At 41.2% G+C, this 27,683-nt stretch overlaps 1 protein-coding gene across 1 annotated transcript in view; it reads right to left on the bottom strand.

The window, feature by feature from the left end:
- UTP18 (UTP18 small subunit processome component) overlaps positions 1 to 27,683 on the bottom strand; it is a 972,748-nt gene that overhangs the window by 656,883 nt on the left and 288,182 nt on the right. Inside the window, exon 3 of the mRNA XM_044084934.1 lies at positions 24,157 to 24,257. Coding sequence (XP_043940869.1) covers positions 24,157 to 24,257 — 101 coding nt within the window. The remainder of the gene's footprint in view (positions 1 to 24,156; positions 24,258 to 27,683) is intronic.

Raw genomic sequence — 27,683 nt, 5'->3', positions numbered from 1 at the left:
TTCAATGTTATTAGATAATACAGGTTTAGAAATGTTGCAACTCATGATCAAGGACTATGAACAGAAAATTGATGTTTTATTACAAGAGTTAAATGATTTGAATGAAACTATTATTTCTGATATGCATTTTTCTAGGGTAAAAAAAGACTATGACAATGTTTTCACAGATGTAGACCAACACTGCATGAAAATAATGGACAGGAAAATTAGAAAGTTGGAAAGGGACTTAAATGACTACAAAAATGGTACAGCTTATCAGACCTTTACTAGAAGTGTTTGGTCTAACAAACAGAATTACAACAAAGTTGTTACCAGCAATGTATATGAACATGATGATTCCCCCACAGTTAATGAACCACCCAGGCATAGTGAACGCCTGGCGCAGAAACAGGGTAACAATAGTAACACAAGTACACCTAACAATAACCCAAACCAGGTTTTTCATTTTCCTCAGGGAAGACAGGGGAACAGGGTTCAGTTTCAAAGCAATCACAACTGGGTGAGACAACGGAGATAAACAGATCAAAAGCTAACAATGATGTAGTAACAGTCATTTCAACAGCTACTACTGAAACCTGTACAATAATTTCCAAATTTAATTTCACAATCTATAATTTTACTGACATGACCATTGATGATACACATTTTGACCTGTTTACAAAGGGTTTTCAATTTGTTCCAACTAAACCCCTAGATGTAACTAAGACAATTATGGAACTGAAACTCTACACAAGACAGCTTAACTTAAATGTATTTTTCAAGGGTACAACTTATGTTAGGGAGCCTGTTAGCAGAACCAGTACATTTAACCCCCCCCCCTTCACCCAGTTATCAAAATTTTCGAGGAACTGGTGGAGACAGATATTAGAAAGCTGAAAAACACCAGTAACACAAAAGAAAATTTATCTAACAACTGTTGTTCTCTCATAAATCAACTTGGAGAGGAACAAATCAGGGTTATGAAACCGGATAAGGGGGGGGTGGGGTGGTTTTGATGTACAAACATGACTACGATGCCAATATACATAACATACTACAAGACACCGAACAATGCAGCATCATTTCCTTAAATGAAATTAATATAGCATATGCAAAAATAAAATTTTTATTACAAGATCATTTATTGCAAGGGGTAATGAACGAGAAACTACTGAATTTTTTAATGGTGAACAAACCTCTTACCCCAGTCATGTTTGGGATTCCAAAAGTTCACAAAGGTTTAAACCCTTTAAAATTTAGACCCATTGTGGCAGGATCTGGAGGTATCACAGAACCTCTAGGAAAATTTGTAGATGTGTCTCTTAAGAAAATGGTTTCATCCTTTGACCACATTTGCAAGGACTCTTGGGAATTCCTGAAAAATATTAAAAATGAATACTATAGTTGTACCAACGTAATGGTTACAGTGGACATAGTAGAACTGCTCCCCAGCATTCCCCATGCTACAGGACTACAATGGTTTAATGAAATTTTAATCAATTATTCAGGTTTAAGTACAAATTTGATCAACTTAATGGTGGATTTTATGGAAATTATTTTAAACAACAATTTTATCTTTTTTAATGGAGAATTTTTTAAACAAAGAAAAGGTGTAGCAATGGGCACACCCTGTGCCTCCGCATATGCAAATATCGTCTTATTCTACTGGGAGAGACAATTTATTTTTAATTCAGCCTGGAAAGAAAATATCACACACTATCAAAGATATTTGGACGATATTTGTTTGCTATGGAGTGGCAACAGGGAAAGTCTGGATGAATTTTTGAAGTACATAAATAGCACCACTGACTTTTTAAGGTTTACACATAACATTAGTGATGACACATTAAAATATTTGGACATTAGTCTGATTAAAAACAAAGAGTTAAAGAGATTTGAGTCATCTGTGTACAGAAAAAGTACATTCTCCAATGCATTTCTACATTTTGCTAGTGGTCACCCCTATTCACAAAAGAAAGGCATTCTGAAAGGACAATTCATCAGAGCCTCAAGAATGTGTAGTACGGATGTGTTATTTTGTAGGGAAGTGAACACACTAAAGAACTTATTTTCAGAAAGAGGATACCCTGAAAAGTTAATAAACAAAATACATCAGGAAGTTTTAACCAAAAGAGACAACACATATTCACCTTTACTAGGTACATCAAAAGGGGAGATAACAACTGGAATTGCTGAAACACAAACACAAAGTAAAGAATTTGACTCTAAAGCTGCTTTTGTATGCACATATAATAACAATGCTGTGGATTTAAGAAATACCATAACGAAATATTGGCCTATTATAAGATCAAATGAAGAAATTAATAAATGGTTGCCCAGTCAACCAACATTTGTCAACGCAAGAAATATTAATCTCAAAAATTTATTTGAGAGGCAAAGGCAATGCATGAAACAAACCGTAAAGATTCAGGCAGGTACTTACAAATGTAATGCTTGAAAACAATGTGCATACATTATGAACACAGGTTCATTACACATTAAATCCAGAAATATTAGAGTCAGATCAGAGTTACATTACAACTGTGCATCTAAATGGATAATATACTTAGGTGTGTGTCAGATTTGTGAAAGTTTTTACATTGGAAAGACCGAAAGGACGTTGCGTAGGAGAATCTACGAACACCTTTATGACATCCAAAAGAAGAAAGAATCAAACGCTTTTTATAGACACCAGATGGTTTGCCCTAATATGTCTGTGAAATTTTTAGTCTTAGAACAGGTTCCCCATAACCCAAGAGGTGGTGACTGGGAAGCCACCATTGAGTACAAAGAACTAATATGGCAACTCAGACTAAATGCAACGAAACCAGCATCAGTAGTTTATTAAAACTTAGACGAGCAAAACTATAACCACAATTAATATCTTATGGAACAATGAATAATACAGTTGCTCATAGGTTGACCATTTGGAAATTCATTTACAAAAGATGTCACAGGTTGAATGTAAGAAGTTTCAAATATTTGTATGTTTTCAACAAGCTTTTGTATAAAAGACGCACTATTATATCATAACACACGCACATGGGTATAAATTAATAATTTATTAATTAAAACCCCATTCTTTTGACATTTTTTAGGTACTGGTTACACAACAGTAGACTTAGCACACAAGTTTAATATATATTATATTTACTATATTTATTATATTTATTGATATTTATTATATATTAACTGGAAATAATATATATATTAAACGATGTATTTTTATTTTTATTTATATTTATTTTTATATTTATTGATATTTTATTGGCACCGAGTGCATAAAGGAATTTTTTAAGGTTCATTTTAATTGTATATTTTAATATGCACAGTTCTTAGAAGGTTTCATTTTAAAAAACAAACAAAAAAACACAGTTGTCACACTACTCTGATTTCATTGTTTATTTGTCCATGTTATTTATAACATTTAAAACATTTAAACTAAGAAAGTTTTTTTCAATGACTTTAGAATGTACTGATAGTATTTAACATTATAAGATAGTATTCACAGCTCTTGTCAGACAACATCTACGCATTTGCATTTTAACATGTTTTTATTTGTTTGCTTGAAATCAAAAGTATTGTGCACAACCATGCTTCCATCTCAACAAAGTATATTTTACATCTTGGTGTTGGTTAAAGCATTTCAATCAACTTAATTCAATTAATTTAATTGAATTAATGTAATTGTTTAATTGAAACAATCAGCACTGAAAGCCTCTATTTAAATGAACTTGGTTACCCTGCTGTTTCATCTTGAAAAAGCCTGACATCTATGCAGGCGAAAGCGCTTGATTTATCAGTGTTTCGTTTACCTTATTGTGTTGTTCGTGTTCAATAAAGGATTTATCTACAGTTATAGCTTGGAGAGGTTCATTGGACTACCACGGTGCTTACTGCTTTCTTCCTTTTGGTTGTTGGGACTTAGTTCGTGGTTTGGTTTATGCTGCTGGAATATGTATTTTTATTATGTAGGTAACATTTTTATTTTTTGGGCAGACAAGAAAAACTGTGCGAGTCTGTACACAATGCGAATAGCACCACTGAAGTTTTAAAGTTTACCCACCACATGATTCTTTACAGGACAAATTATTTAAATGTCTTACTGGTAAGAGATTTTGACAACAGAAAGTTTATACTGACAATATACAGAAATCCCCACATGATTCTTCACAGGACAAATTATTTAAATGTCTACTGGTAAGAGATTTTGACAACAGAAAGTTTATACTGACAATATACAGAAAGCCCACGTATTGCAATAGGTTTATACAGTTTAATAGTGAACATCCAGTGCACCAAAAAACAAGAAGAGTTTGGTGAAGGGGTTAGCATCTATGACATCATAATTTAATCTTTTTGTTGAGGAATCTAGAAAATTAAAGACCATATTCAGGAGTATCCTGAGAGTTTCATAGAAATTATATACATAGAAGTAATGAGCAAAAGTAGTACAATTTAGGGTGTGTACTCAAGTTTAGGTACAAGAAAGCATATGACATTGAGAACATCTAGGAAAAAAGGAACAATGAATTGAGACAAGGATAAGGGTTAAAAAAACAAAAGGATGACTATGTCTGGATGTTGCAATTTATGTATATATTTTACAAGGCAACTCAGTCAATATAACTGATTATGGAACTTCCATTGCAATGGCAGTTTTAAATAAAACAAAGAGCGAGTAAAACTGTGAGCGAAGTCAAAAGCAAAGAGATAAACAGTACCAAAATACGTTTAATGAGCGCTTTCGGTAAGATCAGTGTCCTACCTTCTTCAGACAACTACAAAGCAATTAACACAGTAATATATACAGAGAAAACACCTCAATTAATCAATTACCAATTAAAAGAATGAATACTTGTCCTTAAAGAACTACTAGCTTCATATTGCTGTAACACCATAAATAAATAAATAAAAAAGAGGATAGAAACAACCCCATCAAAGTTGATCAATATTAAAGAACCTGTATTATAAATCATTAATAAATTAAGTATTACTAATTATTAAATCAAACCTATATTATTTTATATAAACATATATATAAAAAAAACTATTAAAATATATATATAAATATATATGGTACAATACATTTTAAAATGATCTACTTAAATACTTACCGATATATAAAACTGACATGTTACTATAAAAGTACGTAAAATGAACGGTCTAAAAATTGGTGAGGTCTACAGACATCTAATCATCTGGACATCAGTATAATTAGTAGACATGTATATGAGTGTTCATATTTGTCCAACAGAATAACAAAAGTAATAAAAAAATAATCAATATAAAATAATCATAAAGGAAAAACTATATAATAACTTTTAAATATAAATATCATTAAATGCGTAATATGTAAAATAGAAAAGTTGAGCAAGTTATATACTACTACACCATTTGATTGATAAACTAGAAACTCGAGAAAATGGAAATATGCATGGAAGTGAAAAAATAGACCAAGTCCTATCATTGGCCACTCAAGAGTCATTTCATCTATTCAGGGCTAAACATTTTAAAATATATTTTATAGACACATATTCATTTAAACCAGGGTATATGTGGGCTTCTGTTCTAATCTACCACATAATCTCGTCAATCTCCAAATTTAACTGCCAGGGACCACCTCGGGGATCAAAATGCCTTTGCTGCAACACGGAGAATTTAATTTCATGTTCAGGGAAATCAATAATATGTCTAGCCAGAGCATTGTTCGTATCATCCTTACTGATCGCATAGAAATGCTCATAAATACGTTGTTTAAGTTTTCTCTCAGTCTTTCCAATGTAGAATGCCGAACACTGACAACACATGGCTACATAGATGACCCCTTTACTATGACAGTTAAACCTTCCATTAATATAAAACATGTTATTTTTTATTTTGATTTTATTATCAACACAAATCAATCTACATTGATGGCATGCACCACATTTAAACATGCCAAGGTTACCACAAACTTTGGACTTTGTCTTCCTTTCTAAAACTGATTTTAAATTTGCCCCTCTTCTGAAGATAACTTTTGGTTTCATGCCTAAAAGTTTTAATAAACCCCTATCCTCAGTACTAATCGACCAATTCTTATATAATATAGCTTTCATTTTATGATGGTCCAGAGAATAAGTACAGAGAAAGCTAACTCTATAATCCAGTTCCAAATTCTTAGGAACCACATTAATAGAAGATTCTAGACTATTAACCATAAAAGGTAAATTGTTGGCCAGCAGAGGCCTAAAATGGCCTACATGCCTCTTATTACTCACTTCCAAACAAATAGAATCAATCAGGGGCTCAGGGTAACCCCTACTAATAAACATAGTCTTGAGGAGAAAGCATTCAGCCTGAAAGTCAACTTCATCAGTAACCATCCTAGCCGCTCCAACCAGCTGTCCTTTAACAACGGCTTTCTTTTGATGAAACGGATGGCTACTGGTGAAGTGAAGAAAAGAATTAAGAATAAGAAGGCTTTCTATATATAATGCTCTTGTACCTCCAGTTGGCAGTATCTTTAAACAAGTTAACATCCAAATAATTAATAGCCACTTCTGATTTATACGTAAACTCGAAGAAATCAGTCAGATTGTATACTGTCCATAAAGGCAGGAATCAATGCTTTTGACCCTTTTCATATCAAAAACATATCATCCTGGTAACGAGTATACCAGGCCACATTGTCTAGGAAAAGGTCATTATGAAAAAGTAGCGTTCTCTCCCAGTATGCCATAATACAGTTTGCAAAGCTACTCCCGCAGGGGGAGCCCATGGCTACACCGTTGTTTTTTTTGCAGGAAGAAACGTCCATCAAATGTCATGTAGTTATTTTTCAAAACAATTTCAAGCAGTGTTTCTACTAAGTAAATATTTTTTTCTTCAATACGTTTTAGGGTCATGAAGTCCCTAATCCATTCTAAACCAAGAGTCTGAGGGATGACCGTACAGAGGTCCTTAACATCAATAGTAAGGAAACAGGAGTCATTACAATATTGTAATTTATTAATGTTTTCTAAAAAGCTCCATGAGTCCTTGCATATTTGAGGTTCCTGCTCAATCAACGGCCACAAAATACTATCCACATATTTAGCACTTCCATATGTGATAGAACCTCTCCCGATTCATGGCTTTCACAATTCTTATGCTGACTCTAGCCAGAGTCCATACGAGAAAAAGTACAGTCGGGCACACAACATAAATGTAGATGTTTGAGTGTATTCACTGTTGCAGTCATCACATTTGGGTTATCCCTGCCAGGGTAGCCCTTGGCCAGCCCGAATTCCAGACGCTTAGTATTTCTGCGTCGGTTGCTGTCGCTTCAGGACTGACGTCAGGTCGTCAGTAGTATAACGTAAGTCAGCAAACGCCATTACATCAGTTTTTCTTGCCCTAACCTGTCAGGAGCCCCCAAGTGGGAGCCAGGTTCTGGTAGAAGAACCCCACCAGTGGAAAGTAAATACCAATATGTCCCTTGTAAGGAAAGAGAAGAAAGAAGCAGGGGATGGAGGGAGGGAAACCAGGACTGCAACAGTAAATACACTCGAACATCTACATTTATGGTAAGAGTACACAAATGTACTATGTTCTTCGTGTTTCAGTGTTGCAGTCATCACATTTGGGTTGATTCCCAAAACTGAGGAAATGGGTGGAGCCAGTCAAGGAAACTAGGGGCTAGCTAGGATGCCCTGCAAGACTGCAGAGGCAAACCCTGCCCTGGATTTGGAGAAGATAGGCAGGTGGTAATGTTTGGTAAAGGTGTGAACAGGTCCAGGTGGCAGCCTCCAGGATGTCCCTGGTGGGGACTCCTCTGAGGAAAGCTGCAGAGGTGGAGACTGCTCTGGTGGAGTGAGTCCTGACCCCCTTGGGGGGAGGCTTTCCATGTTGTTTGTAGCAGAAATAGATACAGTGTGCTATCCTCTTGGAAATAGCTTGTTTGGAGATGGCTTTGCCCTCTGCCCCTGCAGCAAAACTAACCAGCAATTGATCAGACTTTCTGAAGGATTTAGTCCTGTCTAAATAGAATCTGAGCTGTCTGTGCTCATTTAGAGAGTGCAGGATCCTTTCCTCCTTGTTCTGTGGGTTAGGGAAAAAGGTGGAAAAATTAATGGATTAGTTGAAAGCCACACCCGACACCACCTTGGGCATGAAGGATGGGTTAACCTGAGAGATTCCCTGTCAGCATGGAAGATGATGAAGGGTTCCACAGCCGTGAGTGCTTGCAGCTCGGAGACCCTTCTGGCTGAAGTGATGGCCAGAGGGAAAGCTGTCTTCCAGGAGAGAAATTTTAGCTCTGCTGAAGAGGCTGGTTCAAAAGGGGGCAGGGTGAGCTTTTCCAATACAAAGTTAAGGTCTCAGGCTGGGGCTGGTGCTCTTCTGGGTGGCCTCCAGTTGCTAGCCCTTCTTAGGAACTGCTTGATCAAATGGTGTGAGAAAAGGGGCTGCTCAGTGGGAAAATGAGCAGAGATAGCAGAGGCATGAATTTTAATAGAGGAAAAAGAAAGGCCACTGTGTAGCAGGTCAGCTAAGTAACCCAGGATGAGAGGGAGGGAGGGCTGTTCCGTATTGGCTCCCTTAGCCTGAATCCAGGTGCAGAACCTTTTCCATTTGTTAGCATAAGACTTTCTAGTGATAGGGGGTCTGGCCTCACGTATAACATCTTGAACCTGTTTACCGAGGTTGGCAGATTGATCGGGTGTTAGGGAATAAGCCAAGCTGACAAACTGGGTGTCTGCAATTGGGGATGCATGAATGCCCCTTCCCTCTGGGCCAGGAGGTCTGGAATCTGAGGAAGATGCCATGGTGACAGTGGGGACAGGCTGTGCAGCAAGGGGTACCAGTGCTGGCGAGGCCAGTCTGGAGCTATAAGAATTGTCCTTGGTTTTCCTTCCTTTATTTTGAGCAGTACCCTGGGGATGAGGGGTAGTGGAGGAAAGGCGTAGACCGATAGAGTGACCCAGGGGAAGGACAGGGCATCCACTTTCCAATCCATGAAGTGAAACTCCCTGATGCAGAACTTGCTAAGCTCATAGTTGTTGCGGGAGGCAAAGAGGTTGACCTTCGGAGTTCACCATTTCTGAGTTATTAGGGTGAAGGTTCTTTTGTTGAGTTTCCACTCGTGTGGGTCAAGAAGTTTTCTGCTTAAGTGGTCTGCCAGAGATTTGAGAGAACCTGGTCGGAATTGTAGGGTGAAGGTTCTTCTGTTGAGTTGCCACTCGTGTGGGTCAAGAAGTTTTCTGCTTAAGTGGTCTGCCAGAGAGTTGAGAGAACCTGGTCGGAATTGTGCTAACAGGTGGAGTTGCATGGCAGAGGCTGTGTGCCAAAGGGTCATGGCCAGCCTGCATAGAGGGTAGGAGTGAGTTCCTCCCTGCTTGTTGATATAACACATCACAGTGGTGTTGTCTGTTTTGATCAGGAGAGCCCCTGGGGAGAGAAGGGGCTTGAAAGCTATCAAGGCGTGCTGGACAGCTATCATATCTTTTTGGTTGATGTGCAGATGGATTTGCTGTGGGCTCCATTGGCCCTGTATGCACCTGCCATCCAGGTGTGCACCCCCGGCATAGTCTGATGCATCTGTGGTGAGGGTTTGGGCAGTGGGGGGTAATGATAAAGATAGTCCCTTGTTGTGGGAGCATGCTGTTGCCCACCAAAGAAAATCTTTTCTGAGGCAAGATATTATAGGTATAAGAGTCTCCAGGTCTTGAGAGTGTTGACACCAAAGGCTTTTTAGGTACAACTGAAGTTTCCTCATATGCAGTCTGGCACATGGAATGAGTAGAATGCAAGATGCCATGAACCCCAGAGCTTGCAGGATTTTCCTTGCAGATAGCTGGGGTCTAGTGGCTAGTTGAGAGAAGTAGGCTGTCAGGAAAGTTTGCTTTTCTGGTGAAAGAAATGCCATCTGGGAAGCAGCATCCAGGCTTGCTCCCAGGAATGTAATCCTTTGGGTGGGTATCTGTTTGGATTTCTTTTCGGTGATTGTGTACCCTAGGGAGGTTAGTATGGACTTTACAAAGGCCAGGTGCTTGAGCAGCTTTTCCTGGCTATCTGCCTGAATTAGGCAGTCATCTAAGTATGGGTAAATCTGGATATTCCTTTGTCTGCAAAAGGCAATAGCTGGAGCCAGACATTTTGTGAAAACTCTGGGAGCAGTAGACAAGCCAAAGGGAAGCGCAGAGAACTGAAAGTGCTGAAATCCCGTCGTGAAATGGAAATATTTCCTGCATGATTTCCTGACAGGAATGTGGTGGTAGACCTCTTTTAGCTAGCCAAGCATCCTTGGAGAGCAAGGGTAGCAACTGCTGGAAGGTGAGCATTTGAATTTTGGGATCACCAGTAAGATGTTTAGAATGGATAGATCAAGGATGGGGCACCAGGTGCCCTCTTTTCTGGGTACCAGGAAAAATCTAGAGTAGAAACCTTGGTCTGTTTTGCAGGAATGTGCTTTACTGCCCTCATAGAGAGAAGGGAAATGACTTGCTTTTGTGCCTCTGCCCGCTGGTTTGGAGGTAGATCTGGGAACACGTTTGGAGATGGAAGAGTGTGGAAAGAGAATTTCTATCCCTGGGACACTATGTTGAGAACCCAACGGTCACTGGTAATGGTGGGCCAGGTGCTTGTGTGAAAGGAATGTTTTCCTCCTGGGGTAAGTGAAGGTGGGCAGAGGGAGGTGGTGAGGAAGGAGAGTCACTGTGAGTTCTTAACATAAACGGGTGGCTTAGAACTCCCTGGTTTTTAAGTGTAGATAGTCCACTGCTTAGATCTCTGCATTCCCTGTGGCTGCTGTCTGGAGGGGTCTGGGCTGAGCTGGCCTGGTGGGAGCAGGAAAGGACCAGTGCTTGGTGGGACAATACCTGCTGAACCTGGGTGGCTGGACCTGTAAGAAATCCTTAACTGTCTGCATAGATTTTGCTTTTTCTTCCATCTTTTTTAAAACCTCTTCTGCCTTAGTGCCAAATAAGTTATCTTTGTGCAAGGGGGGTATCCAACAATTTAGATTTAACATGATCTGGCTAGGGCTGTTCCTTAAGCCATGCATGCCTTCTAAGGACAGATCCGGTGACTGATGCCCTACAAGAAGCTTCTAGGGCATCAAAACCACAGTGCAAGATGTGTTTAGTTACTTGACTTGCAGAATGCATTAATTTTTATTTATTTATTTTATTTAACATTTGTTAACCGGGAAAGTCCGACTTGGAACTAAGCCAATTTTCAGTGGAGGCCCAGGGAGAAAGGCTCCAGATGCATGTCTTTGTAATGTGGGAGGAAACCGGAGCACCCGGAGGAAACCCACACGAAGGACATGCAGACTCCACACAGAAGAGGCACCCCAGCCGAACCTCTTGCTGTGAGGCGACAACACTACTGCTGCACCACTGCGCCGTCCAAATTCTAACTCATTAACTCTTGTAACTCTCTATATTCTGCACAAGCAGGAAAGGAAAACATTTTTTGTTTTAGGAGTTCCAGGGTATGTTGCTGAAATTTTAGCATATGGAGCTGACAACGGAGTGCTCCGATAGCAAGAGTAGCTGAGGTGTATACTTTTTTACCCCATCTGTCTAGTACGCGGGGAATCCCTATCTGAGGGGGGTGGGATTCTTAGCAGAGGTTGCTTTAATTCCTTTAGGCCCTTGAGAAATTACTTCAGGATCAGCAGTAGGATTTTTAAAAGTAAATTTGTGTGAGTCAGGGACTCTTAAGTATCTGTCTGGTTTTCTAGGTGCAGGAGGGAGGGTGTCAGGAGTCTAACTGGATTCCAGGAAATCATCCTCCACAACATCCAGGACTGTGGGGAATGGCCAAGGGTCTGTGCTATGGAAGATCTAAGAATTCCCTGAGTCTCTTTTTAGACTGAGGGTAGTCCTGACTTTCCTATCAGAAATGCTTCCTTAAGGTATGAAGGGTTTCCCCAAAGGAAAAATCCTCTGGGGGAGAGGCTGAAGGAATAGAATCCTCTGCATCAGAATCCTCATAAGCAGAGAGGGGTTGCATATCTTCATATTCAGATGCATCAGAGTCATCAGACTCCTGTTCAGACAAAACTACAGGGGACAGATCTCTTTTCCTTTTGATAGGGGAAGCTTGGCTTCCCCCGATCAGCACGATAAGGTCTTCCATCATTTTAAGCATTTGGGAATGAGGCAAGAAAGCAGGTGCCCGAGATTGGGTCATCGGTTTCTTGGGTGTGGTTCGTACCTTGGGCATAAGAAACTCGGCTGTTTTCAAAAGAATGGTAGCCGCGAAGTCAGTTTGTGTTGAGAATCGGTAGTGTAAAGGACTTCCTCAGAAGCCGGTGCCTGCTCAGCGGCTCCGGACCCATCCAAGGTAGTGACGATCATAGGATGCTTAGTCAAAGAAGAGTTTTGCGGCATACTGGACTCTGAAAAAGTGTCTCAGTACCAGCCTGCAAATCCACAGAAGCGGGCATCAGGGGCTGCGAAAGCATCTCACTGAGGACCGAAGAACTGACTACTAGCTTAATGGGAGCGTTGTTGGTAGGTCTGGACCTGTGCGGTCTCTCTCTCTCTCTCTCTCTCTGTCTTTAGCTTTAAGTTTTTTCGGAAGCCATATAGGAGTTCAAGGACTGTAAGTGAAAATATCTAGCTACAATAAGGGCCTGACAATGGATAGTTCTGGCATTGAACAAAGCACAGAAGTGACAGTGGGGGACATAGTGGTCTGGACCTAAGCAAGTGATAAAGTAGGAATGAAAGTCTCAGTGTGGTACTTGCTTTCCACAGGCGAGACAATTGTTAACTTTTTCTGACATCGGTTAATGCAAGAAAAAAGGATCCCCAGTGTGGTATTTAGCTTTAGAAGACTTCAGCTTCAATTCAGTTGAAACTAGAACGGCCAATCTACACTCGTGCAAACTGTTTCTGCTTCAGGCTACATGGCAAGAAAGACTAATGTAATGATGTCAGCTGCCTTACTTTAATACTACTGACAACCTGATGTCAGTCCTGAAGAGACAGCAACCGACGCAGAAATACTAAGCCTCTGGTATTCGGGCTAGCTGAGGGCTACCCTGGCAGGGATAACCCAAATGTGATGACTGCAACAGTGAAACACGAAGAACATCTACAGTGGTTCTTAAAGTCAGTGTGGCTTCAACACGGTCACAGGTTCATAGGTAGGTACTAGGCTATCGGCCCTAGGGCCCATACAAGCCTAGCCAAAAAATGTACCCTGGCTTTCGCCACCCAAGAAAATTATTTTCCTGTGCCCCTGTCGAGCAGAGCCACAGAAGTGATCCCCGGGGTGAGTTTCCCATTTCCCATCCAATCATCAAGATTTTTCTTGAAGAGTGCTAATGAGGAGCTCTGTTTGACATAGATAGGTAGTCTGTTCCAGAGTATGGGAAGTCTCTGGGACAGGAATCTATCCCTCCAGCATGTTCTGTTTATTGTGGTGACAAGGTTAAGGTCCCTAGAGCGTGTAGCTCGGAGGGATTGGGATTTCTTTAAGTGGAGCATGTCCAACAGATCTGGGTTTGACATAGCTTTGTATGTTAGGCAGAGATCGCCCCTGAGTAGGTGATATACCATGGAGTAAAGCTGTAGTTTTTTGAGACTGTCTGCATAGGGCATATGTTTGAGGCCAGTAATCCTCTTTGTGAGGTATTTCTGTGGTCTTTCCAGTTGTTGTAGATGTCTTGTGAGGTACATACCAAAAGGGGCGTTGTACTCTATAATGGGTCTAATGAGTGATGAGTAGAGGGGAACAATTACCTCTTTTTTTCTGGATGAGAATCCCTTTGTGATGAGATGAGCCACGTAAAAGGATTTCCTGACCACTGTGGCAATGTGATTATCAAAGGAGAGACTACTGTCCTCCTGTGTCCCAAGGTCTCATCACATTTTTGGCATTAAGTAGACTACCAGCTATGTGGTAGTTCATGGGCACAGAGTTTTTACCAAAGGGGATGACAATACACTTTTTGGCATTAAGCTTCAGGCCATGGCTTTGACACCAGGTATCTGTCTCATTGAGGCCCTTTTGTAGTTTGTCCACATCGTTAGGAGTTTCGATTATGGCTCCTAGTTTGCAGTCATCTGCAAACTTTGTCAATAAAGACCTTCTGTGTTGGCCTGCACTTCAGAGAAGTAGATACCAAACAGGAGAGGACCCAGGACTGAACCCTGTGGTACTCCACTTGTCACTGGTCTGATGTCGGATTTGGAATCCGCTACTTTCACAGTGTGGGTTCTGTCCGTGAGCCAGTTGGCAACCCATCTTGTGACATAGGGATTTATACCTAGTTTAGTGAGCTTATCTATAATTCCAGAGTGGGCGATGGTGTTGAAAGCCTTGGCGAGATCTAGAGAAGCTGTGTGAACCATTTTACCCTGATCTATGGCTTTGGTGACTGCTTCAAAGAAGTCAATCAGGTTTAGGAGACATGATCTGCCTTTTACAAATCCAAACTGTGTAGGGTCCAGAGTTTGGAGATTACCAATGTCTTTGTTTATGAGTTCCATGATGATACGTTCCATGGCCTTGCAGACCAGACTCGTCAGGCTAATGGGGTGGTAGTTCCCGGGGTCCGTCGTGGCTCCCCCTTTGTGGAGTGGGATAACTGTCGCGGTGCGCCATTCAGTGGGTACAAAGCCTGAGGTGAGGCTATGATTGAACATGGTACTTAGGTAGGGTGCCAGTTCATTCTGTAGTTCGTGTAGAACGCAGCCTGGGATATTGTCAGGCCCCATGAATGCTGTGTTCTTAGCTTTGGAGAGTGTGTTTTTTACCTGTGCAGCCGTGATTATAGGAACTTTGCATTCTTCAGGTATAGAGATGAGCCCTCTAAGGGGTGAGAGGGGGGTAAAGTTAGCACTGAACCTATCTGCTAGGATGTTGACAATATCAGTTGGTTCTGTATATTTAGTGCCATTATGCTGCAACTCAGAGCAGATCCGAGTGTTCCCATTTAGATTCTTGACATAGCTATAGAATGCTTTGTGGTTGTCTTTAGAGTCAGTGGCAATTTTGTTTTCGTAACTAGCTTTGGAGGATTTTATGAGGGATCTCAACTTCTTACTGAGGTTGACCAGGGAGTTCCTCCAGTCATGGGATTTTACTCTTTTTTGCAACAGTTTCTTTCTTCTGTTGTAGAGTTTGTTTATGGCAGAGGTCCACCAGATTGGCTTCCTTTTTTTAGAGGATAACATCTTGGTTCTATTAGGGATAGCATGATCCATACACTCGTGTAAGTGCTTATAAAGTGCATTTGTGTAGGATTCGGCAGTCATACCTCTATTGTCCGTCTGCATGGGTGTCATGAAGTTTGCCACTTCTGTCTTAAGTGTGAAGTTGGCTTTTGAGAATTTTTTTACGATGGTTTCCCTAATTGGGGCTGGGGGTGGGATGTGGATGTCTAGGCTGATTAGCTTGTGGTTGGATCTGACCAACGAGGAATTGACCTCTGGTGTGGAACACCGGTTTCCCATGTTGGTAATGACCAGGTCTAGGATACTGCTGCCCCTGGTGGGGGTGTGAATAAGTTGATCCAAAGCGTTGGAATTTATGAATTCTAGAAAACGTTGAGCAAAAGAGTTGGTACATGAGTAGTTTTCCCAGTTAATGGTGGGGTAGTTGAAATCGCCCATTATTAGGGTGTTGGGTTGTACCCTAATACTTTCCAGTGTAAGTGTGAATCCTGGGGCATGGTGGGGGGTCTGTAGCAAGCTACAATTTGGATTGCGGTCTTGCCCAGAGTTAGTTGCACTTGGATAATCTCGGATGCATTATGCTGTGCAACTAGCCTGGAGGTGTGGATATCCTTAATGAATATGGACACGCCTCTGCCTTTAGTGCTTCTTTCTGGGTTAGGTGGCCGAAAGGTGTGGTATGAATTGAAGCCTGGTAATGCAGGGGTGCTCTCTGGAGCTTTGAACCAGGTCTCTTGCCATTGCACAGATGTCAATGTTCTCCATTTTAAGGAGTGCCTCAAGTGAGTGCATTTTGAGGTTTAGACTTCAAGCATTGAGTAGCATTACCCTCAGATTTTGCTTGCTTGTACCTGTTACGGTAGTGAATTTGTCATTTGCACCTTGCCTAAAAAAGGCACTATAGGGGTTGCAAGAGTCTTAGCCAGTATCCGGAATCCTAAGGGCGACAGGTGCAGGCCATCTCTACCAAAGCTTCGTGGACTGTCAATCATGTCGTCCCAGGAAGACAAATACTGGATCCCCTTAGAATGACACCAGAAGCTTAGCCAATTGTTGAAGTCAATCATTTTGTCCTTGTACTGTGATATCATTCTGGGTGATGGCAGGATGCTACTCGGGGTTAGGGTCATACCTGCCTGGGATACAAGATCGGAGAGCTCCTCCATGTCTCTTTTCATGTAGTCCAGGGAGGTACGTCTCAGGTCATTCACACCAACATGGACAATGACAGTGTCATATTTGTACTTATTGTGGAGTGACCTGAGTGCATGCGTTATGTGGCGGATCCTGGCACCTGACAGGCAGCTGACAGTAATTTTCTCCTTGTTTAGCCTAGTGAGTGGAACATCAGTGTGTCTGACTATAGAGTCGCCTATGACTAGAGTGTTGGGTACGTTGTTATGCCTTATGGGCTGTGGTTGAGTGGCACACTGAGTGTGTGGGCTATGTGTCATTTGGGTTGTGTTGGGGGGGTGGAGTTTGCTTGCATTTATGCTTTGGATGTCCCTGATGCTTGGGCAGGTTTTTATTGAGAGCCTCCGTGAATGTAGGTGTGTGTTTTGTGTTTCTATGTGTGTGTTTTGGTGGTGTAGGTTTTGAGGGACTATGTGATGAGGGTGATGCGGTGCAAGTGTTTACCTTCTCCTCTTGACTGTCTAGTCCAGTCTTGGGTGAAGAGAGCTTTGCTTCCAGTTTGGCTATATAAGTGCATCTCTCACAGGTTGTAGTGTTGGGTGGTAGGAGGAGAGGGTTGTCTGTGTACATGAGGCAATTGCTGCATTGCCCCAAGATGCCCAGATTCATCAGGTTGACAGGAGAAATCACTGGGAGCTGACCTTAGACATGCCTGGATAGGTGCTTATTTATTAAGTACTAAAAACTGCTTTCCGCTAGACAAGTGAGGAAAGTTGAGTGCTGTAGTAATTTGCAGCTTATGTAGTGCTTACAATGAGTTCTGAGCAAGTGCTGAGATCAAAGAAACAGATTTGAGTGCTGAAACTAGAAAACTGGCTAGTTATTAGAAAAAAAACTAAGCTAGAAGGCTTCCCTCCAACACAGAAGGGCTTGGGGGCTCAGAAGCCTACAAATAGTCTATACCACTTAACAGGAAAGGCAGGAAACAAGCTTAATTTTTTTTTCTGTTTCCCAGATGCTCTCTTTGGACACAGTAGGAGTGCCTGAAATCAGAATATGATCTCACTGCACTCAGTTGAGTGAGTAAATGATATGGGCCCAGAAGGAGTATCCAAACACAAATTTACAAGAGGGGCAGGCAGTTTCAAGGCCAATAAGATTAACACCAAAACAAAACAGGGAGGGTGAGTGTGACTAACTGAAGAGCATAGTCAAAACTTCCAATTCAGTTAATATTCCTACAACACAGTTAAATCAATTTAAATACTGTATTTTTTGAAAAAAAAAGTGCAGATAAAGGTACTTAAATTCTCTTATACGTCCAGTTGAATACAGCTAGTTCTTAGCCGGCCAAAGCTGAGGTTTTTAAGCAGAAAATGTTTCACACTGTACCACTTAAATAGGCAAGGACAGGAAATCAAAGAATGTGGCTACCCCCACACCTGCAATTACTAGCAAATAATAAAATTCAGCAAGCACTGACTAACTTCCAGTTCAGTTAATATTCCTGCAATACAGTTAAATCAATTTAAATACTGTATTTTTGGAAAAAAAGTGCAGATAAAGGTACTTAAATTCTCTTATACGTCCATTTGAATACAGCTAGTTCTTAGCCGGCCAAAGCTGAGGTTTTTAAGCCACTGAGATTTCCTAGTTCCTTTCCTTCCAGGCCATAAATGTGAGATTCACTGGTGGATTCATCAGCTTCTATCAACCCAGGACTTCATTTTCAACTCCCATTCCCATCTCTGGAACTTTTTTTGGATGCCTCAGACAGGGGGTGGGGAGCTTCCTTTGGTTCCCTCATGTCAGGTTCTCTAGCCTCCTCCTCAGGAGTCAGATCACATCAACATAACAAAGATGAGAGCTCCCCTTATAGCTCTTCAGACTTTTCATTTCCTCTTTAGTCCAGGACCTCTGAAAATCTTTCCAAATACAAAGTGCCAAGAGCACTCCAAAAGCAAATTAAAGACACTGTGGAGGTGCAGAAACTGTTAAACCACCAACAAAGAAGATCTCAAATAAAACTTTTACATGATTGTTTATTGAAATGATGAATAAATAAAACAGTGTTTTAACAGTCTCTGCATCTCTGAAAATCTTAACAGACAATACCACAGTGATGTGGTATATCAACAAACAAGGGGGGGACATGCTCCTACCTTCTTTGCAGACTTGCTCTTCAGGTCTGGAATCGAGCTATACAGTACTGAGAGAGTCTTCAGGTTGTCTACATTCCTTCAAGCAAAATACAGTGGCATAGTGACACTTTTTCAAGGCCCAGTACACAGGCTCACGAATGGATGTTTCACAGAGATGCATTTCTGGATATTGTCCCATCAATGGGGTACTCCACATGGAGATCTGTTTGCCCACTTTGGCTACATCCTCCTTTTTGTACCATAGTCCCAAGTCCTCTGGCTTGGAAGGTGTACATCTTATATTTTCCATGGAAGGGATGTTTCTCTATGCCTTCCCTCCCCTTCCTCTGAGTCAGAGGGTCCTGCTCAAGATCAAGCAAGCCTCCCCACAAAATCTTGCTGATGACTTCCTTTTGGCCCAGACAGCACTGCCTCCCTCTTCTTCACCTAGCCAGGGACAATCGCCACAAGTTACCTCACAGGGTGGACCTTCTCACACAAGACAAGAGATCTCTGGTCCATCCTCACTTGTCCACTTTTCAAGTGAAGCTGTGGGTGATAGGGTTTTTATCCTTTTTAGGCATTTTTTTCTGAGAATGTGCTTAGGATTCTGCAGGAGGTCAGGACACCCACTACTAGAGAATCGTTTTTTTTTCCAAATTGAAGAGATTTTCTGTCTGGTGTCTTGCTTGTAACCAGGATCCATTTTCTGTTGGAATCCCTCTGGTTCTCTCTTATTTGTGTGAATTACTCCATGCTAGGTTAGCATATTCTTAAGTTAAACCTCTCCGTTCAGCTATCGTCTGCCACTGACTCCTCCTCTTGCCTCTAGGTTTGAGGTCAAACAATTTCTTAAAGGCGTCCTTCATATCAGACCTCACTGGAAGACTATTCCACCTTCCTGGGACCTCAATTTTGTGCTTGAAATTTTGACTCAGGATCCTTTTGAGCCTGCACCTTCCACCCCCTAGCAACATTGTACTTGGGATACTGTTCTTTTGGCCCTTACATCAGGTAAAAGAGTCACTGAACTCCAGGCTCTTATGGCTGTTCCTCCTTTCTTAGTGTTTCATAGGGACATGGTGTCTCTTTGAAGTAATCCTTTTATGCCCAAGGTGATTAATGAAAGGTCTCTTCATCAGTCTATTAATTTGCCCTCCTGTTTTCCTTCTCCGCAGTCTACTAGTGAGAAAGTTCTTTACACTTTGGATTTGCATAGACCGCTCAGATATTATTTGGATAAGACTATGGCCATTTGCAAATCTGAGTAACTGTTTGTTTCCGTTCATCCCAGAGCTCTAGGTCTGGCTGTTTCAAAGCAAACCATTTCCTCCTGGATCTCAAAGTCCATTTCTTTTTGTTATTCATTTCATGGTAAAGGGCTTTCTACCTCTGTAAAGACTTATTCTACTAGAGCTAGTGCCTCTTCTGCTACCTTTTTTCAAAAGATAGGATACCAGTTCCATCCCTGAGGCTGCTATTTGGACTTCTGTCCACAACTTCACTAAGCACTACAAGTTGGATGTTTCCAGAGCAAGAGCAGGCTTTGCAAGACCCATTCTGCATGGGTTTCCACAGGACTCCTCTGGGCCTTCCCAAGTTTCCTCACAAATTTTTGTACTGTCCCTTAAGAATACTGCAACAAGTATGAAAGGACATACTACAGCTGTGTAAAATCTTACCATAACAGCACATGTCATTCTCTTCACTGTTGATGTCCCCCCCCCCCCTTCTGCTCTGCCCTATTCCTTGATTTCTATTCCTTTTTCTCCTTCTGGCGGCATGTTCCTCCACATTCCTAGGAATATTTGTTCCTCCTAGGGTATTTCAGTTCTGAGGTATAAACATCCTTACATCTCCTTTATGCCCAACACTTTGAGCATGGAATACATGTGTGACGTAGAGTACCTACATATTCCTAAGACATTGGTATGCTTGCCATACATTGGCCTCCCCTTAGCAGGGAATCCCTTATGTAAAAAATACTGCAACAGTTATATAGAAGGACATCTTTTTATCCGAATAAATTCAGCCTTTTCATTTTCAGCAAGGTTTCAGAACAGAACAGAACAGATCCCATGTCTATAGCATGACCAACTTGAAGGGTATGTTTTACAGACCTTTTTGAATATGTACAGCATTGCCCTACTCATCAGACAACTATAAACACTAGAGCCAACACCCAACATAATCCTAGTTGTCAGACTAAGTCAATAACCCACACCACACCTTCAACTAGTAATCTCCCCACTGCCTTCTCTTTCTCCTGTACCTACCTCCAACATAAAAAAACTCTTAACTAAACTTAAGCCCACCAAATTAGCAGCAGACAACCTCCCAAGTGAATACCTACAAATCGCAGCTGATGCTCTGGCCTACCCAGTATCCATCTTGATTAACCGATCTCTGTCAGAAAGTTAGGTTCCTACACTGTGGAAAGTATCACATATAATTCCCCTCCACAAAGGCGGCCCCTCCACAGAACTAACCAATTACCGCCCCATAGCTATTCTCTCTCCACTCTCCAAAATACTAGAGATGCATACATTCTCAGGTCTCAGACTACCTCCTTACTAACAACCTCCTTTCCAATACTCAGCATGGTTTCCGACCAAACCATAGCACCACCACTGCCTTACTCTCCTTTACTAACACTATCCTTCAGCATAAAAACAATGGCCATCTCTCCTCTGCTACTTTCCTAGACCTATCTAAAGCATTTGACATGGTCCCACACAAACAACTCATCTCTGTCCTCAATAACCTATCCTTCTCTGAATCAGTCACCAACTGGTTTCAGAGTTACCTGTCTGACTACCAACAATCCGTTGTATGGCAGAATGACATATCTCCCCAACTACCTGTCTCCATAGGGGTTCCACAAGGATCCATCCTTGGACCCCTACTCTTCTCTGTTTTCACCAATAATCTAGCCTCTGCCACCAAACATGGCACACTCATACAATACGCAGACGACTCAACCATCATCTGCTCAGCCCAGTCCCTACCCAAACTGTAAAAAGTCACACAAGAAGCCTTTTCCTCTGTTGAAACTTGGTTATCCGATGCCCAATTAATACTCAACCAAAGCAAAACTAAACTACTCATCTTCCAACCCACCATACTCAAAACAACTCTCACTTTAACATCACAGCAAAAGACAACACCACTATATACCCAACTGAACACACCAAATTACTAGGAGTGGAAACAGACAAACTAAAATTTGACATTCACATATCCATGACCATAAAAAAGTCCACAAAAAACTAGGAGCATTATACAGAAATAAGCAACTTCTCAAAAGCAGCAAAGATTTCAATAGCAAATTCCCACCTTATCTCCACCCTACTTTATGCCTCTCCAATATATACCAACCTAAGGCAATGTGATTTAAACAAGCTAGAGACCTGCTACAACAAAACTGCCAAATTCGCCACAGGGGCATCCTACCGTAGTCACCACTGTCTCTCACTTGCTGAACTGGGCTGGCTTGAACTCCCTCACCTCCTTCAATGGTATCAACTATCACTCACCCACAAACTAGTAAACCATCCACTAAATGTCCCATCCCTTCAGAATCTACTCCAACCCTATCCCACCACCAGACCACTAAGATCCAGCAACAAAAATCACTTACAGATCGCTAAAGCCAATAACTCTGCTGGTGAAGCACTATTCTCTTGCGCCATAGCCAAATTATGGAACTCCCTCCCACCCACAATTACCTCCATACCATCATGCACCCACTTCAAAACTTTACTAAAAGCGCACCTAAAAACATGCTGGCTATGCCCTTGGAACTCCCACTCTAATATCACCCACCCTATCCAACCACTACCTTTCTTTCCACCCCACTAACTACCTTGATTATAGCAAGCTCAGATGCTCATAAGCCTAGTACTTTTTATACAGCAGGAACTACTTACTGTAACATTTGTTAATGTCTGTTATGTACTTCGCAGATAAAGATTTTAGTTGTCTACTGATGTACTATGTTTTCATCTGTAAATATGTTTGTAATTAATTGCTATGTTAAATTGTTAATTGCTATGTAATCCAATGTAACTACTGTCTATTTTAACTGTAGAGCTTTTCTCCCTGGGCCTCCGCTGAAAATGGACCTACGTCCAGTCGGACACTCCCAGTCAACAAATGTAAGTAAATAAATAAATAAAACAGGAACATGCAAAAATTTAGGACACAGACTTGACAAAGTTAAAAACCCATTCAAATATCCTTCACTGTCTGGTAAACCACTCCTCTCTCTCTCTCACTTAGAAACTTCTTAACAAATGTAACATACTTTATGATACGTTTACAATAACTTGCACTGATACCCCATCCCTCCTATGGACTGGCAACTTCAGAATGAACACACTATGACAGGACAGGCTCAGACTCCCCTGGCAACCCAGCAATGGATTAAGCTGGTCAACTGGAAAGCAAAATTAACATACCTGGTTCCTTGCTATACACCTTCTAACCTTAGCAAACCTAAAACCATAAATTCAGATAATCGATAACCCTAACCAGAAAAGTACTTCTCTTCCCCCAGCCTGAATCTGGGATCCCCCACTCTCTGTCAGCACAAAACAGCAAAGGACAAATGGAAAACTTATCACTCTTGTACCAAGGTGGTAACATCTCACCAACAGCATAAAGGGATAATGACCAACTATGGCCCTGGTGCCCACAGTTCATTTAGTGACTCAGGCACCCGATGGCAGTGCAGGGAGCAACAATGTACCAATCCTGGAGGTCTGCATGGAGGGGGGGGGGGGTGTTGAATGTCTACTTGTGGAACTCTGGCAGAGTCTGGAGTTCAAGACTACTCCCTACTGCCTGCTAAACTTTACAATGAAATCAGGATGTGTGGAGACGCTTAAGGCTGTGAGAAAAAAAAAACATTTCACAGTATGACAGCTCCTCGCTGGCCCCACTCCCCTCTCAAAGCCTAGCCCCTCACACCCTTTAGGACCTGCATATAGGAATTAGAAATACTCATATGTATAGGTTCTCTTAGTAGGTAGACCCTCTTGGCACAGGTCACACCTGAGAGAGGAATACTACAGACATGTCACAGAGGAGTCTGAAAGTCAGCAGTAGTACTATCAGCTTCTTTCGCAAAACAGTATTACTGGGCTCCTTGTAAATTAAGTAGCTGAATTTATGTTTAGAACTCGCTCTTTTACAAGCACTTCTGGGTTTCATACTATGTACAAGATCTCCTACGTCTTCCTTCTCCCTTTATTTTTCCAGCCTATCTCAGGTCAGCTTACTCACACACGAATACTCTGATGATGTCAGCAACAAAACTGAAAGCAACTAATAGTGTTTTCTCTTGCCATGATCCTCTGCAGTGAATTTATGCAGCCAAACTCAACCATCATACAAGAATGTCCACCTCTTGGGTACTCAAAACAGTTACTTAGAATACAGAATGAAAATGATCAGTTAATTCTTACAGCACACTACTTAAAAACGCTATTAAGACACTGAATGTTTGGATCTGCTAATATTTTTGCACTTGTCTCAATCTCAAGTTTATAGATACAGAATGCTCCCAATAATGCTTCTGAAAGCTTTCAAATCCTTACAGGCCATACATATTCAAGCTGTCTGCCAGAATCACATCATACAGCAGACAGTTTTACTGAGAACCTCCTTACTGATACAAAATAATAGAAGTACAAAGTCTCTACACCTATATGACCAGTATTCCTTTCATATCAAGAACATTTTACCTGTATGATACCCCGAGGTAAGGCCTCTGATGCAGCTATGAAATTGCCAGTTTTGCGCAGCAATCCTTCCTCTTCATCGTCGTCATCTTCTCCACTTTCATCTAATGGGGGAAAAAAGGCAACTTGACTAGGATTGCTAGTTTATGACAACACTGCTGCTGACACTGTATATTTCTACAGCTTAGGCTGTAATAGCCAAGGAATACAATGAAGTCATTAATCTCAGATTCAGCACACTGGGAGTACGAATATGCCTGATGAACACAATATAGCATCCTGTGTCACATACCTAGAACTGTAGTCTCAACAAAACTCTTACTCAAATACTAAAATCTCAGGCTTTTCCAGATTAGTGACAACAAAGTCCAACAGACATGTGCACCCGTTCAGAGCTGCCAGAAAGAACAGAGGAGATTAATGGACTTGCCCATAATTAAGCAACTTGTCAAAGAAGTAGGTCTGCTGGAGGCATGAAAATAATTTACTTAATTCATCTAGTCTGCACTGGCAACCCTGAAGTTGTTTTTATTTTTGTCTTCTTTCATGGAGCCAATCCAATATAACCTGGTGGTTTAGCATATTACCCTCTCCCCTACTTTCATTCCCCTGTCTAAGTTTGCTTTCATACTTTCAACCGTTTCCTCACTTAACCAACTTTCCAATGTATGGAAAAACTAAATTTACTTGCATTATCACCCAAGCTCCCCACTCTTCCTTCAAGCTTCAATCCCACTTCATGGGAAGCTGCATTTTGCTCTTGGTCACCAACCTCTCTTTTATAGCTTTTATCCTCAGCTGGCATACATCTCAACTGTCCAGATTTTGCCTCGTATTTTTGGTCTGTTCCTCATAAAATTTGCAGTTTTCTAACACATCACTGAAAATTGAAGTTACTAAATAATGACATGCATTTGAGTTTTACACTTCATATCCTTCAGAAAATAAGTGCTAACACAGATCCTGTCATTCTAACAACTTTACAAGTCCATACGAACAATATTTAAAATGTATCCATATTTTCGAGCCTTTGTTCCTTAAATTATGTTAGGCTTTGTCCGGATTTCTTGTGCTAACCGAGGTTGAGAGGCATGCCAGATGACAATCCTGAAGAGCATTGGAAAAGTCTTGATAACAGTATCCATCAGCCTCCATCAAATATTAAAAAAAACTAGAGTCTTCCATGACCCCAATGTTTATTTCTACATGCAGTTATATAGGACTTCTATATAGTGTGAAATGCAAATATATATAGTCAGCTTGCACAAAATCAGTAGGAAGGACAAAATGAATTAAACTGTTCCTTTGTTACCATACTAGTTCCTCTATTTATGCCATAACACAAGCACTCTTTTTTCCTTACTATCCTTTATGCAACCTAATCCACTACCAAAAACTGCCATCTCAGTGCACTAGGGTAGTCCCAAAATAGTGTTTTGTAATATTAGCATTAAAAATGTTTTACTGCAAATATGTCTGTGACAGTGTTATAGTGGGATAACACCCTAACCAGACAATCAGAGTTTGACATCTTAGACTCGAAGTTGCAAACAAGAAGGGTAGGTCTGGGTCCATTCTGCGGTTGAAGGAAAGTACAGTTGTGTACACTTACCATAAATGTAGATGTTTGAGTGTATTCACTGTTGCAGTCATTACATTTGGGTAATCTGCTGGCAGGTTGCCCTCAGTCGGCCTGATTAACGTCTTGGGTCCTACGTCATTTGCTGTCCCTTCTTCCATAACATCAGGTCGTCAGGGGTATAAAACATGCAGGTGACACCATTACATCAGTTTGTCTTGCCCCAAATGTCAGGTGCCCCCCAAAAGGGGAGCAAAATATATATAAATAAATTTAAAATACAAAATTATACCTCCAAACAAAAGCAAATACACCAAAAAGACTTTAGTGTAGCAAAAGAAAGCAGAGGCATAGTAAGAGAAAAAACAGGGGGCTGGAAGAAGGGTAACCAGGACTGCAACAGTGAATACACTCGAACATCTACATTTATGGTAAGTGTACACAACTGTACTATGTTCTTTGTGTTTCACTGTTGCAGTCATTACATTTGGGTAGATTCCCAAAGCTATGGTTGGGAGGATGGATTTATACAGCATTAGGACCGGCTATAAGGCCCTGCAAAACAGCAGTGGCAAAGCCAGCTCTGGATTTAGAGAAAATTGGTAAATGATAATGTTTGGTGAAAGTATAAACTGAACTACAGGTAGCAGCTTCTAGAATATCCCTGGTAGGAACACCTCTGAGAAAAGCAGTAGAAGTAGATGCAGCCCTGGTGGAATGGATTCTGATCCACTGGGGGATAGGTGTTCCATGGTGCTTATAGCAGAAATGAATACAATGGCTTATCCATTTGGAAATGGTTTGCTTTGAAATAGCCTTTCCCTCTGCCTCTGCAGCAAAAGCTTGTTCAGATTTTCTTCGAGATTTAGTCCTGTCCAAGTAAAATCTAAGTTGTCTGTGTACATCCAATGAATGTAGAACCCACTCCCCCTTGTTCTGTGAATTGGGAAAGAAAGTTGGTAAATGAATGGACTGATTAAGAGCCACACTGGATACCACCTTGGGCATGAAGGATGGATTGGTCCTGAGTGACACCCTGTCCGCATGAAAAATGATGAAAGGCTCCACTGCCATAAGGGCCTGTAATTCAGAAATCCTTCTAGCCGAAGTGATTGCTAAAAGGAAGGCTGTTTTCCAGGAAAAAAATTTTAAGTCTGCAGTAGCAGCTGGCTCGAAAGGAGGGAGAGTGAATTTCTCCAATACAAAGTTAAGGCCCCAGGCAGGGGTTTGAGCGCTCCTGGGTGGCCTCCAGTTTTTGGCCCCTCTCAGATACTGCTTTAGCAGATGATGAGAGAAGAGGGGGGTTCTGTGTTGTAATGAGCTGAAATGGCAGAGGAATGGATTTTTATGGAAGAAAAAGACAAGCCCTTGTGAAGCATCTCAGTTAAGTACTAAATTGAGCACTGCTGTGCTTATCATCCCTTGAAATTGATTCCAGGCACAGAATCTTTTCTATTTGTCAGCATAAGATTTTCTAGTACTAGGTCTTCTCACCTCCAAAATGACATCCATCACAGGTTTGCTGAGGGATGCTAAGAGGGAATTTCAGTGATTAGCCAAGCTGCAAGATTCAATGTTTGGAGCGGAGGGTGCAGAATTTGGTTGTTCTGCTGAGACAGTAAGGAAGGTGTCTGAGGCAGGTGCCATGGAGAAATTTTTGACGGACTGCATAGGAGTGGGTACCAGTGTTGGCGAGGCCAGTCTGGAGCAATCAAAATCATTTTTGGTTTGTCCTGTTTGACGTTTAGTAGAACTTTGGAGAGCAGAGGCAGAGGGGGAAAGGCATAAAGTGATAGGTTTTCCCAGCTGATGGACAGAGCATCCACTTTCCAGGCTTTTTTGTGATGAGTTCTTGAGCAAAATTTGTCCAACTGGTAGTTCTGGGGTGAGGCAAAAAGATCTATGTCTGGGCTCCCCATTTGCGCATCAACATGTTGAAAATCTGTGGTTC

Source organism: Protopterus annectens, chromosome 10.part0 (assembly GCF_019279795.1).
Source record: "Protopterus annectens isolate FY-2018-M chromosome 10.part0, PAN1.0, whole genome shotgun sequence".
Classification (NCBI taxonomy): Eukaryota; Metazoa; Chordata; order Ceratodontiformes; family Protopteridae; genus Protopterus; species Protopterus annectens.
Note: the sequence above shows the minus strand (reverse complement) of the source record. Positions and strands in the feature narration are given on the sequence as shown.